We start from the raw sequence: 13,682 nt of genomic DNA on the forward strand, positions 1-13,682 counted from the left end.
CATAGCCTCCTCAAAAATCAGGGGCCAGGTCTGAGGGCGTGGAGCACCGGAGGTGCTTAATAACTTCATGAAACTAAGGCGCTCTTGCCAACTGGAGGCCCAGGGCAGAGCCGGGTCATGAGCGAGGGCCTCCTAAGAGCAAGTCACAGAGGCACTTCCTCAAGCCCTTGTGGCCTCTCTCTCTGCCCCTGGACTCAATGATTGCACCCTTTTTCCAAGCTAAGCTTCACCCTCAACTTGGTGTCTGCTTCTTCAATTTGAGTAGAATTCACATTAGTCTGATAGGGGCTCTGTTCAAACTTGTGTCCAATTCTTACTCCTCCAACTAGGTCCTGTTCCAATACATCAGAACAAGCTAGAGTTTATTTCGGTGCAACACATTTTGAAATCCATGCTGTTTTTCCATAACATGCATTTTCCATGAAGGCCATTCATCCAGATATACATATGTGTAGGGACAAACAGATACTGTCACCCCTTGATGTCCCTCAAGGACTGGTTCCAGGAGGTCACAGATGCTCAAGTCCCTAACGTAAAACAGTGTAGTCTTTGTATAGAACCTATACAATCCCCCCCCCTACTTTGTCTCTTATAATCCCTGATACAACGTCAATGTTATGTAAATAGCTGTTATGCTGTACTGTTTAGGGAATACCGACAAGGAAAAAGGTCTGTGCGTGTTCAGTACAGATGCTTTATTTTTCTGAATATTTGCGATCTGCAGCTGGTGAGGCCCTTAGATGCAGGCTGCATATGTGTCCCAGTTGTCCAGAACTTTCCAGGAATTCTAACAAGCACAGATATCCAGATCCCTTTCTCGAGGCCCCTATGGGGAGCATCTACAAAGCGTGACTGCCTGTCACTCAGAACCCCAACTTTCCGACTCATTGCTAATTCAAATCCTTGTCTGTTTGCCGTCTTCCCTTCTGGCCTTCGTCTGTCACAACTGCTTTAACAAACAACGCTTAGATGTTACGGTGCTGGCATTGCCCCTCTCCTGTTTTCCAGGATCAGTACAAGTTCTGCTACGAGGTGGCCCTGGAGTACTTGAATTCCGGCTGACAGCAGCGACGGGCCTGCAGACAAAGCCCTCCGTCCCATGGAGCCGGGGCGGGCTGCGGTGTGCGTGTAGACGAGATGGAGACTTCTCAAATACGCTTATTTTGCTTTGCATAATTGGCTCTTTTTAAGAGCCCCCAGAACATGTTTCTAAAACTGCTTGCACTGCCCAATTCCCAGTCATGCTGCTGCCGAGGGACTCCCACGCTCTGCATACAGGCGCCAGATACCGCACTCCCAGTCGCCGGCTTGTTAGAGCAGCGCAGACATCTGGTCAACCGAAGAGCACAATTCTATTCGTAGGAAGGGATCTGTACCTTTGGGGTATGAATTTGTGGCCTGTGATCCTTCGTTGTTGCCGCTGAGTGTCCGTCTTTGTTCAGTGGAGAATGCTCTCTGGCATTATATTATTTTACTTAATATTTGTATTTTAACATGTTGCATAATAGAAACTCCTGTAGCTTTCCAGGACTAACAGATAAACGTGTAACGGACAGAGATGTCGTATGAGTTCCTGTTGCTATCAGATTTGTATTGTTTCCAAGGGAGAAGCTTGGGCGGACTCGGTTCACCGATACAGGACCCGATGGTCAGATGCAGAGATCCAAAGCTTTTCCGTGTGTTTATACTTGTAAATATTTTTGATTTCATCAAATTATTTATTCATTAAAAGAAATTTTTGTGAAGCACAGTGAGTGACAATCATTTTTATCAAGCCCTGCAAACGATGTCCTGTATGATGTTACCTTGTGTGAATTCTCGACTCAATAAATGCTGACCCATGACCAGTCGTGGCGTATTCCTGGGGGTTTCAGCGCACAGGTGGCGGAGGCCGCCCCCGTCACACCAGACCCCTGGGGGAGAGAGAGTGCTCGTGGGCTCATCTGGGTCTGTTCTCTGCCACTGTATCAGGAAAGCACAGACTGGGTAATTCATAAAGGAAAGCAGCATACTTCTCCCTGATCTAGAGGTAGCAAAGGTCAAGGTGTAGGGCGAGGGCCTTCTTGCTGTGTTATCACATGGCAGAGGAGCAGGTGCACACATCTGACCCAGGGACAGAGCCCAGGCAGCAGGAGTACAAGGAGGACACCAGCCTCACTTTGGTAACCAGGCCACTCCCACTCCCACAGTGACACACCCACCCCTGCACAATGGCATGGGACTTAACCCATTCATGCCCGGGATGCCCTCCTGAACTCACACCCTTTAAGGGTCCCACCTCCCCACACCATCACAACAGCAGCTCAGTTTGAACGCACGTCTTGGTGGCATCATTCAAACCATAGCAGCCTCTTTGCCTGGAACGGATAAATTGGGGTTTCTGAGCGAATTCTGTCAGCGAGAACTCTGGCCCCCCTGTGCTGAGGAAACACACCCGAGGACCCCATGATGGGTGTGAATTCTGCAATGATAGGGACTTTCTGAATGGGATTTCCCCCCTCCCCGCCCTGTTTCACCTCCGTCAAAGCCGGGGGATAGTATCTGTCCTCTCCGTGGCTCATTCAAACCTCAAGCATGCCAGGAGGAGAGTTTGTAAAAGGTTATTGAATCAGCGCACTGATGCAGGAACAGAGAGAGAGACAGCTCCTGCCCAAGGGGAGATCACCACATAGAAAGATCAGCACCATGGTCGGGGCAGCCTGGGCTGTGCTTTGAGAGGAGGAATGCTGAGGGTGTACAGTATGAATCAGGCCCGAGCTATGGGCCGCTAAATGACTGCCAGTCTCTGGTGGAGAGCCACCGTTATGCAGTGCCAATTCTGAGCCAGACACTTTGCCAAGTGGTAGCAAGCCCTCCCCCCAAAATGAGCCCCCTCTGACACATGGAGAAAGCCCACTTAGATTTAAGAAACTGCCCAAAGTCATACCAGCTAGTAGGCTCCAAACATCTCCAGAGCCCAAGGGAGGTGGAGAGAAGGCAGCAGGGTCATCCCTGGCACCCTTCGTACAACCGACAGGTGCAGGGAGGCCTGCTCATGCTGAGACAGGAAGACTGCTGGAAGTGGGAGACAGGAGGGCGTTACTCCTGCCCGCTCTGGAGAGCTTGGTGACCAAGGACAAGAGCAGAGACTGTCCACCAAGACGACTGAAGTTGGCATGTGCATCTCTGGCCTTCTCAACTGCTCTGAGCAATCCATGCACCACCCCTGACGGGCATCATTCTCCCCAAACCCCTCCTTAGAGTGGGTGGGACCCTTTCCACCCCCTGGAAGAGCTGGCTGAGTTTTGAGTCCACACTTGGTGCCCCACACACAGGCTCCTCCCAGGGAATGGCCTCGGCATCCCACCCAGTTCTGGAATGAGCACCTACAAGATGAAATGACTGCTGGTTTTGTGTCTCTTCAAATGACCACTCTGGGCTCCAGGAACAGGGATGAATACATGGACAGATACACGTGCTGTGTCTGAGCCAGGCCTTGACCAGGAGAGTGTGCTGAAACCCCGGGCACTCCTCTGTCAAGTCGTGGCCCTGGGCTCCACTCCCTGCACCTGGGTGAACAGAGCAGTCATGCCAGCCTGCACTGAAATGCCCCGAGATTTCTGAGTCTAATGGCACAGGCATTTCTCAGGCAATCCCTGCCTTTGTGAAGCCCTCGCCTCCCACTGAAGCCAACAGCTTCCTCTAGACTTTTGAATCTCTTGGATTCTCGTCTTTCGCCTTTGAGCACAAATGCTGATGGAAGGAAAGAGACATTTTGGGAATGGCACTGTGGCACAATGGGTAAAGCCACCACCTGCAGGCCCAGAATCCCAAATGGGCACAGGTTCGAATCCCGGCTGCCCCACTTCCGATCTAGCTCTCTGCTGTGGCCTGGGAAAGCAAGAGAAGATGGCCCAAGTCCTTGGGCCCCTGCACCCACGTGGGAGACCCAGAAGAAGCTCCTGGCTCCTGGCTTCAGATCAGTGCAGCTCCAGCCCTTGTAGCCATCTGGGGAGTGAACCAGTGGATGGAAGACCTCTCTCTCTCTCTGCCTCTGCCTCCCTTTAACTCTGCCTTTCAAAGAAATAAATAAATCTTTAAAAATAAATAAATAAAGGGACATCCTGTGACTCTTTCGGCCTTGAGATCTCTTATTTGCAATACAGAGAAGTGTGCCTCCAGAATACAACGTAGGCCAAGCTCTTGGCTGAGAGGCCACCTCTGTCTGTCTTGATCTTCGGGGTCCCCTGCGGTCATGTCACCCGGAGCCTCCCTGCTACTTCAGTGCCCGTGAGTGCTGTGGAAGCCGGAGGATCCTGCCTCAACCCCCTGGCATGGTGCTCCTCAAGGATAGCCTCCTGGCAGCGCCCCATGGTGTCTCTGGAGCACGTCGGCATGACAGGCCTCAACTTCTCAGAGTGCCATTCTCTGTGGATTTCCAGCTAGGGGGAGCCCCGGGGAATCCTGGGTGCAAGAGGTGGAGGCCAGATGTGAAGCAGCTGCTATGGCGACTTAATTCTCAGAAAGGGGCCCAGCCCACAAGGGGAAGCCCCAGGTCAGTGACCATGTGTGCGAGCTCCCAGCAGCCCCCACCATGGGGGTCCTTCTGCACCACTCCCCACATCCAAACCCACGCCTTTACTTTTAGGTTGTGTTAAGGCATCCTAGTTCCCAAGTTCCAAAATGTGCATGAGTTATCTACTGCTGAATAAAAATTTGCTCCAAAATTTTGATGAGTAGAACCACAATAAATGTTTACCTTATGTGGTTTCCTTGGGCAAGAAATTCAGGGGTGGTTTACCCAGTTGCTTTGGGCTCACCCACAAGGTGACCATTTGAATGCTGGGCTGGGGCTGTAGTCATCTGAGAGCTCGGCTGGGGCTGGGGAAAGCTCACTCATGTGTCTGCCAAGTTGGTTCTGGTTGTTGGCAAGTCATACCTGGCCTAGCAAGTCATACCTTGCCATTGCTACAATATTCTGTTGGTTAAAAGAGACAGCCCTACTCCGTGTGGGAAAGAACTGCTCACAGCTAGGAACACCAGGATGTGGGAATTACCTCATCTGGGAGGGTGGCTGCCACCTGCCAGCCGCCTGAAGACCTCCCACGCAGGCTGGTAGGCTGGAGTGAAGTAAATCCCACCCTCGAGGGCGTGGCCTGTGGAGTCAAGTCCTCCCCATACAGCCCTCTCCATACTCCCAGGCACCTCCTCCTGTTCCTCCACTTCAGACAATACCCGGCCATCTTCAGTAGGCCCTAAGGAAATCCTACTCGGCTATAAATAAACTTCCCCCACAGTCTCAAACCCCAAGGAAACCGCCCCCTCTGACACACTAAGCACGGGGACCTCATTGCTTCGCATTCCAAATACATCTCAATTCAACAACTGCCCGCCACACCTCCTAGCTTCTCCCCCCTGAAACCTGAAACGCATCCCCCCGAAATCAAACACACCAGATTCTGACCCCAACCTCTTCCACGGCTGTTTTGTTTTGTCCCTTTGCCGTTTTTCCCTTTTATTTGTAGGGAATGGAGGAAGTGGGAACAAGGAGGTGAATTTTTTTTTAGCTCATTTCCAGGGGGTAGAAATTTTTTTTAGTATGTGTTATGAATAAGGTTGTTTTTGAAAATAAGAATAAATAAATGGCATGCAGGGTCGGGTGTTTGGCAAGGTGGTAGAGATGCCACTTGAGACACCTGCAGCCCTTTTCAGAGTGCCTGGTCCCAGTCCCAGCTCCACTTATCCATGCAGCTTCCTGCTAAGGTGCATTCCGCAAGACAGCAGGGATGGCTCAAGTCCTTGGGACCCTGCCACCCACATGGGAGACCTGGATTGAGTAACTGAGTTCCTGATTCCTGGCTTTGGCCTGACCCAACCTGGGATGTTATAAAAGCATTTGAGGGGGGCCGGCAGCATGGCGCAGCAGGTTAAGGCCCCAGCCTGCAGCGCCAGCATCCCATGTGAGCGGCAGTTCAAGCTCCGACTGCCCTACTTCCATCCAGCTCCCTGCTGACATGCCTGGGAAAACACTGGACAATGGTCCAAGTATTTGGGCCCCCACACTCAACTGGGAGACCCAGGGGAAGCTCCTGGCTCTTGGCTTCAGATCTTCAGCTCCAGCTGTTGTGGTCATTTGGGAAAGGAATCAGCAGATGGAAGACCTTTCTCTCTGTCTCTACCTCTCTAACTCTTTCAAATAAATAAAATAAATCTTTTTTAAAAAATACTTTTTAAAAAATAAAACTAAAGGTATCTGGGGAGTAAACCATAAGATGGAAGGTCTCTGTCTCTGTGCCTTTCAAATGAATGAAAATAACTTTTAAGTGGCATCCAAGGGGGCTGGCACTGTGGTGTAGTGGGTAAAAGCTGCTGTCTATAGTGCTGGCATCCCATTTGGATGCCAGTTTTAGTCCCAGCTGCTCCTCTTCTGATCCAGCTCTCTGTGATGGCCTGGGAAAGCAGAAGATGGCCCAAGTCCTTGGGTCCCTGCACTCCCATAGGAGACCCAGAAGAAGCTCCTGGCTCTTGACTTCAGATTGGCACACCTCCAGCTGTTGCAGCCATTTGGGGAGTGAACCAGAGGATGGAAGACCTCCTCTCACTCTGCCTCTGCCTCTCTGTAACTCTTTCAAATAAGTAAATAAATCTTGTAAAAATGGCATTCAAGATACTGGACATCAGACAATGAAGGACACTGATCCGCAAGAAACAAGAAGCAAACTGGGGGACTCCTGGGACTGGCCGCAGCAAACAGGCTGCAGAGAATTTCTAGATGAGGGATGCAGGGAAGAGAAACCCAGGGGAGCCCAGTTCGTCTCTGAGAGTTCGGTAAGGCCCAGATGGCTACGGTTTGTAGGGCGGAGTCCCAGAGATGGGAGCGCTGCATGGGGAAGGAGTTCAGAGACCTGGAGCGTCCCCCTCGAGTCTTCAGGGAAGGACTGGCTACACAAGCATGTAAGGAAATTACCTGAGGCCACAGAGGAACCCCGCCCCCAGAAGGGTCAGGGCCAATAACACTCAGGCCAGAGGAGTGTCTGTCCCAATGACAGAGAGCCCAGGAGGTTTTGACTCAGCATGTGGCACAAAATCATCTCCAGGCTTAGCATAGCTGTGGTCCTGCCTTGCAAAGCAGTAACTAAGGGATCAAATAACAATCGCGTCACAGAGGGCAACTCGAGAATGTTTTTATAGGGACACAAAAATACCCAGTACTCAAGAAAGGAACAATCACAATCCAGGAGTTACCAGGCACACAAAGAGAGAATGAAAATATGACATATAACGCAGACAAAGTCAATCAAAACTGACCCAGAAAGAACACAGATGATAATAGAATTAGTAGATAAGCACATGAAAGTATTTTATAACTTTATTATAGATGACAAGACATTAGAGGAAAGATTTAGCCAAGTTTGGCAAAGACATGGAAAATATATAAAAGACCCAAATAGAACTTTAAGAGATGGAAACTTCAAATCCTAAAATTAAAAAGTATATTCAGTAAGGGGCCGGCACTGAGACGTAGCGGATAAAAGCAAACTGACTGCAGTGTCAGCATCCCATATGGGTGCCAGTTTGAGTCCCAGCTGCTCCAGTGCCGATCCAGCTCTCTGCTATGGCCTGGGAAAGCAGTAGAAGATGGCCCAAGTCCTTGGGCCCCTGCATCTGCATGGGAGACCCGGAGGAAGCTCCTGGCTCCTGGCTTTGGATCTGCACACCTCCAGCTGATGTGGCCATCTGGGGAGTGAACCAGAGAATTGAAGATCTCTCTCTCTCTCTCTCTCTCTCTCTGTTTTTGCCTCTAACTCTGCCTTTTTAAAATTTTTTTTAAATTTTAAAATTTAAAAAAAGGATACTCAGTGACCCTGAATACATCAGTAGAAACCATCCAAAAGAACACACACTGAGAAAAGATTGAAAACAAAAATAAAAATAGAGCATGAGTGAACTATTTAGGATCTCTCCAAAGCTGAAGAGAAATGGTGTAGGAATAATATTTGAAAAAATGACCCAAACTTTCCAAACTAGATGAAAATGATAAACCTGCAGATCCAGGAAGCTCAATAAACTCAAAACACAAGAAATACCAAGAAAACTGTAGTCCGGCACATCATTATCAGGTTACTGCAAAGCAACGACAGACAGCACATTGTGTAAGCGGCAGAGAAAAGACCTCGTGTGTTCAGAGAAAGAGGAGAAGTAAAGCAGAGGAGGCAGGTATTGTGGTGCAACAGGGTTAGTTGGTGCTCAGGACACCGTACCTGTATCAGAATGCCAGCCTCCTGGCTTCTGCACTTCCATTCCAGCTCCTTAATACTCCACCTAAGAAGTAGTGGTTCAAGTAATCAAGTTCCTGCCACCCGCGTGGAAAACTCCAGTGGAGAGTCTGGCTCCTGGCTGCAGCCTGGCCCAGTTGCACCTGTTGCAGCAATTTGGGGAGTGAACCACTGGACTGAAGATCTCTCTCTCCATCTCTCTGTCATTGTCTTTCCAAAAATTAAATACCTTTTTAAAAAAAAATTTTAAAGGTAATTATAGCAGACTTATTTTCAGACCTATTCTAAGCCAAAAGACAAAACACTAATTTAAAGTCCTGAAATAAAAAGTGTCAACCTAGAATTCTATACTGAACAAAAGCACCATCAGAAGCAAAGGTAGAAACAAGTTTTCCAGCATGGAAAAGTTGAAAGAATGCACCACCTGGAAGCCCACGACACAAGCTGTGAAGGAAATACATCCGCACCTACACAAAGGCATGAAGAACACTGCACATGTATTTCATGGATAAATAGAAAAGATTTTTCATATCAATATTAAAAGATAATTGTTTAAATATAACATCACGTAGTGTGTGGCTTGTAACATATGTAAAAAAGAAAAAAAAAGGTGTGACAACGGCAGAGGGAAGGGAAAAATGTTGTAAAGAGTCTTCTGCTACCCATAAAGTCATATAATACCACTAGAAGGCAGGGACGAGGTAAAGACGTGCGCCACAAACCCAGAGCAACCACTAAAGTAACACAACAGAGAGTTACGGCTGCTACGCCAACAAGTAAGGCAAAATAAAATCATAAGAGACTCAATTAATCCAAAAGAGGGAAGAAAAAGACAGAAAAAATGGAACAAGGAACAGATGGGACAAGTAGAAAACACAGAGTACGAAGGTAGATTTAAAGTCGACTGTATCAATAATCACATTAAAATGGAAATGAGTTGCGCGCGCCAATTAAAAGAGATTGTCAGATTGGGGGAAGATACCAACACCCATCTAAATGCTGCCTACGTATATTTACACATAAAGAACCCCATCCAGCTGCTTCCTTAATACACCCAAGCTGCTCAGAAAAAAAATATACGCACACACAAATGGGCACGTTACGGCTGCTATAAATTCCTGGCATCCGTCTTTCTTGTTCTATTCTCTATGGTAGTATTCCAACCCTTCTTCACACCCAAGAACCGCTTTATTTCCGACTTCGCTGGAAAAATCAACCATCTGCTCACACACCTATAACTGTGTTGACCTCCACACCCATCCTCACATCCTTCTCCCTAAATTCAGAGAAACAGTGATCATTTCCGGCCTTGGAAAGCCAGCTCCTGAGGGCAGGAGGCGCCTGGAAGCTCCAGGGCTCAGGCCTCCATCAGACGGCAGGTGGGGGTCACTCCTCCCCGCCCCCCACCCCCAAAAGTCCTCCTCACTGCCTGTGAATTGGACCCCTGTGCTTGCAGCCGCCTAATCAGGAAACTGGGTGTTTCCAGGCCACCTGCTAACTCTCCTCGGATCCATCTCATCTTTGTACCAACACGGTGTCTACGAAGTACCTGTTCCTCTAGTGGTTCTCGCACCCCTCCCAATCTTCACCCAGACACCTTTCAGGAATCCACCTGACCCCTGCCTCACACTCCTCTGCCTCCCCCTTGCCCCAGTCACCTCATCCCTCTGCAGCCTCCCTGGCCCTCTGAGTCACAGTGCCCCCATGCCCTCCTCATCTCAAGCTCAGCCTCAACACACCCCGCATGCTCTTTCCCACATCTCTCCCCCTCCTCCCTGGGCCCATCCCCCAGCTCTCAGGCCCAAACCCCTCACCCCACCCCCAGCCTGAGGGCTCAGACCACAGACCTGGGGGTGCACAAAACTTCATTTACTTGTCCTCAAATCTCTGTGCCTCTCCCTCCAGCCCCTCTCATGCTGGGCTGAAAATTAATTAGATTATCTTTCCTGAAACTCTGACACCACCACCACCACCACCACCACCACCACCCCAAATTGTACAGAATCCCAGAGTCCATTGTGGTTAGGGGCCCCCACTATCCAGCCAGCATGCACAGCCCACCCCTGTGACAGCCAGGAGGCCCCTGTCCCACCCCCATGTTCTCCAGCCCCGCCAGCTCCACTGCTTACTTGAGCTGACACACAGGACACTCGGCAGGTGTCCCAGCTTCAGTGTCCCCCTGAGGTCCACGCGTTGGGAACATGTGGAGGCGGGGCCTCTGGGAGGGGATTAGGGGGAGATGAGGTCATGAGGGTGAGACCCTGTTGAGAGCATTAGCGGCTTTGCAAGAAGAGAGACGCAACCAGCAACTCACTCCGTCTGGCCACGTGGTGCCTCCCCTGTGTTGTGATGCAACAGCGTGAGATGCCAGCCACTGAGGCTGGCCTTCCCACCCACCAGAACTGTGAGCCCAATAAACCTCTGTTCTTTAGAAATGACCCAGTGTGGTGTTCAGTTCCAGCAGCAGGAGTGGGCTAAGGTTGGAAGGTAGGCAGCCAGGCGGCTGAGGCCCTGCGCTTGTGCACGGCGACCCTTCTCTGGCCTGGCCACCGCACACTGGTACATGGCTCCCCCAGCTCTCTCCTCTCCATCCTGAGACAGTTTGTTTTTCTGCTGGGCTGCCTCCCACCCCAGCTCTTCCTCCACCCCTCCCTGGGACATTGGTAACAACCACGTCCATGAAAGGGGCTCCCAGGAGAGAACCCAGGGACCTCACTTCTACTTCCTGGGGAAGGGAAATGGAACAGGAAGGAGACTCCAACATAAAAGTCCCTGCCTCACCCCCAGAACCCTGCCCTGGCCCTGCAGCCCAGACTGGTCTCTGAGAACCTTGCGCTGTCCTTTCCAGCATGCTGTGCCCTTGTGTCTCCACGTTCATGGCCTGTGTCACCCAGCAGACTGGAGAGCTGGGAGCCTAACACGACACCTGCACCCTCATGCCCATTCGTATTGGTGCAATGAACAGGTGAGGGCAGGAGTCCGCCCGAAGCCCATGGCCACACCCTCTGGACACCCGCTCTAGGTCTGAACTCCAAAACATCGGAGAGAAACACAGGTCTGCTCCTACCTGAGAAACTGCTATAAAGCACCAGCTAGGAAAAAAATATACACAGGAATCAGAGAGCTTGGTTGTCACAGGAAGAAAAACTGTAAAAAGTAAAACGAAGCATACCTGTTTGGAACGTGTTGATATAAAATGCAGGCAATTAACCGACTGTGTCATTTTCCTGTTTTCCTTCTGGCCGAAGGCGGCTGTGATGTAGTGACGCAGCCCCGGGTGACGCATGCGCTCTTTCAGGGAACGCTCAGGTGTAGAAGCCACAGCTGTGCAGGCTTACTGGGTTTCTTATTTGGAATAACAACCTATGCTTCACCTCCAGGTGCGCTGGGGGGCGCTCGGTGGTATTGAAACAGATCAAGGGACCGGCGCCGTGGCATACTTGGTTAATCCTCTGCCTGCAGCACTTGCACCCCATGTAGGCTCCAGGTTCTAGTCCTGGTTGCTCCTCTTCCAGTCCAGCTCTCTGCTGTGGCCCAGGAAGGCTGTGGAGGATGGCCCAGGTGCTTGGGCTCCTGCACCTACATGGGAGACCAGGAGGAAGCACCTGGCTCCTGGCTTCGGATCAGCACAGCACTGGCCATAGCGGCCATTTGGGGAGTGAACCAACGGAAGGAAGACTTTTCTCTCTGTCTCTCTCTCTCACTTTCTATAGCTCTACCTGTCAAATAAATAAATAATAATAATAAAGAATCAGATCAATAAAGTCCTCTCTGCCGGAGCTGGGCCTGTATCCAATCTTCTTCAGTTGCGGCCAGGCTGACTTGCTGCTGACAAGGAAGACAAAGTGGAGCAGAGGTGTTTAACTCCTGCCACAAGCTCATGAAAAGGCCCTGCGGTGGCCAGCTTGCCCTGGCTCTCTCGTGGCCCACTGGCTCTGGGGGAGGCCAGCTGCCATGATGAACACTCCTCTTGGGAAGAGGCCCAGCATAAGAGGAACTCAGGCCTCTCACCTACAGCCCGTGAGGAACTCAGGCCCCCTGCCGACAGTCACTACACTGAGCTGGGGGCAGATCTTCCAGCCCCCACAAGCCTCAAATGTCCACAGCCCCAGCCTGGACCTGGACTGGGACCTCATGCAAGCCTCTAAGACAGGACCACCCATTGATGCCACTCCCAAATTCCCTATCCTCAAACCATGTGAAATAACGAATGTAGGTTATTTTATGTTTTGGGGTGATTTTGTGGCTCCAATATAGACTCCAATTCTAGTATCTATTAGGAGCTTCTTGAAAGAGGTACTTCCAACCAAAAAACGTGGAAGCATAGGTTGAAGCTCTTTATTGTGCTCACGTTCTAGAACCTTGTGCACAGAAAGAGGCATTTCCAAAGTATGGTTCACAAGAGGACTGCAGCAGGTGCAGAGATAAGTATTTATTTTTTGTAATGTATCTTCACTTATTTCATTATGCATTAACAAAAATGTTTTCTATTTTCAGTGCGAAATGGATTTCTTCATGTCTGAGGGGAATCAGGGCCTGGAGTGGAATACTCACTACCAACTGTAATTTAGGCAGCATCCCAGTTATTAATCTTAGGGATTTATGAGACAATTAGCATCCATGTAGATACTAAATAATCAATGGTTCCCTAAATATTTACAATTACTTATGACTAACAAAAATAGACTTAACAAAGTTAATTTTCCCAATCAATATAAATGTAGATTACAATCTTAACCCAGCACTTTCAGATACTTAATTAAAATCTGAATTCTAACTTATTAGTGTTCCCTTCAGTGTTCCAAGGCCACTCAAGCACACACGGCTCCACAAAACAAAGAGATTCCAAATGAATGCCCTCACACCACAGCCGTGACATCGATACAACGACCTGTCTCCTTCCGCCATCTCACACTTGTTCTCTCACATGTCCAATGTCACTCTATCGTCCTGGGATTCCAATAACCCTGAGTTCAGTAACCCAGATTTTACACCTTTCTGGAATTTCAAAAACTTTGCGGTCAGAGAATATTGCCTTGACCCCACCACTGGGAGTTAGCAGGTCTTGGGTTGGTGACCTACGGATTTTTGGTCAGCCATGGTTGTATAGAACAAGTTGATTCAAACCAGAGCCACAATGCATCAGAATAAATTTCTATCTGTTACAAAGAAGTTTCACTTATTATATCCTGGGACTTTTATGCTCCTACCTTCCGTAATGATGTTAGCGTTTTGTTAACGGAGAGACAAGAGAAAGAGAAGTAGACATCTTCCATCTGTTGGCTCACTCCCCAGATGTCTGCGGCAACCAATCCTGGGCCAGGCTGAAGCCAGGGCCAGGAACTCCACCCAGATCTCCCTTGTAGGTGGCAAGAAATCACCTGCTTACTTCCCAGCATGCACAGTAACAGGAAGCTGGAATCAGGC

The 13,682-nt window shown here is 49.6% G+C and overlaps 1 protein-coding gene and 1 long non-coding RNA gene across 12 annotated transcripts in view; one reads left to right on the forward strand and one right to left on the reverse strand.

Annotated features, from left to right (window-relative positions):
- PTPRM (protein tyrosine phosphatase receptor type M) overlaps positions 1 to 1,745 on the forward strand; it is an 884,286-nt gene extending 882,541 nt beyond the window's left edge. For all 11 annotated transcript variants that reach the window (XM_089305318.1, XM_008261054.5, XM_089305319.1 and 8 more), the window contains one exon: positions 1,009 to 1,745. In XM_089305318.1, the coding sequence (XP_089161444.1) occupies positions 1,009 to 1,062 (54 nt within the window). In that variant the 3' untranslated portion in view covers positions 1,063 to 1,745. The remainder of the gene's footprint in view (positions 1 to 1,008) is intronic.
- Positions 1,698 to 13,682, reverse strand: part of LOC127492407 (uncharacterized) — a 37,441-nt gene continuing 25,456 nt past the window's right edge. Inside the window, exon 3 of the long non-coding RNA XR_016214155.1 lies at positions 1,698 to 1,913. This is a non-coding gene — a long non-coding RNA (uncharacterized LOC127492407). The remainder of the gene's footprint in view (positions 1,914 to 13,682) is intronic.

Source organism: Oryctolagus cuniculus, chromosome 10, assembly GCF_051225735.1.
Source record: "Oryctolagus cuniculus isolate XC-2025 breed Fujian yellow rabbit chromosome 10, ASM5122573v1, whole genome shotgun sequence".
In the NCBI taxonomy this organism is placed as follows: Eukaryota; Metazoa; Chordata; class Mammalia; order Lagomorpha; family Leporidae; genus Oryctolagus; species Oryctolagus cuniculus.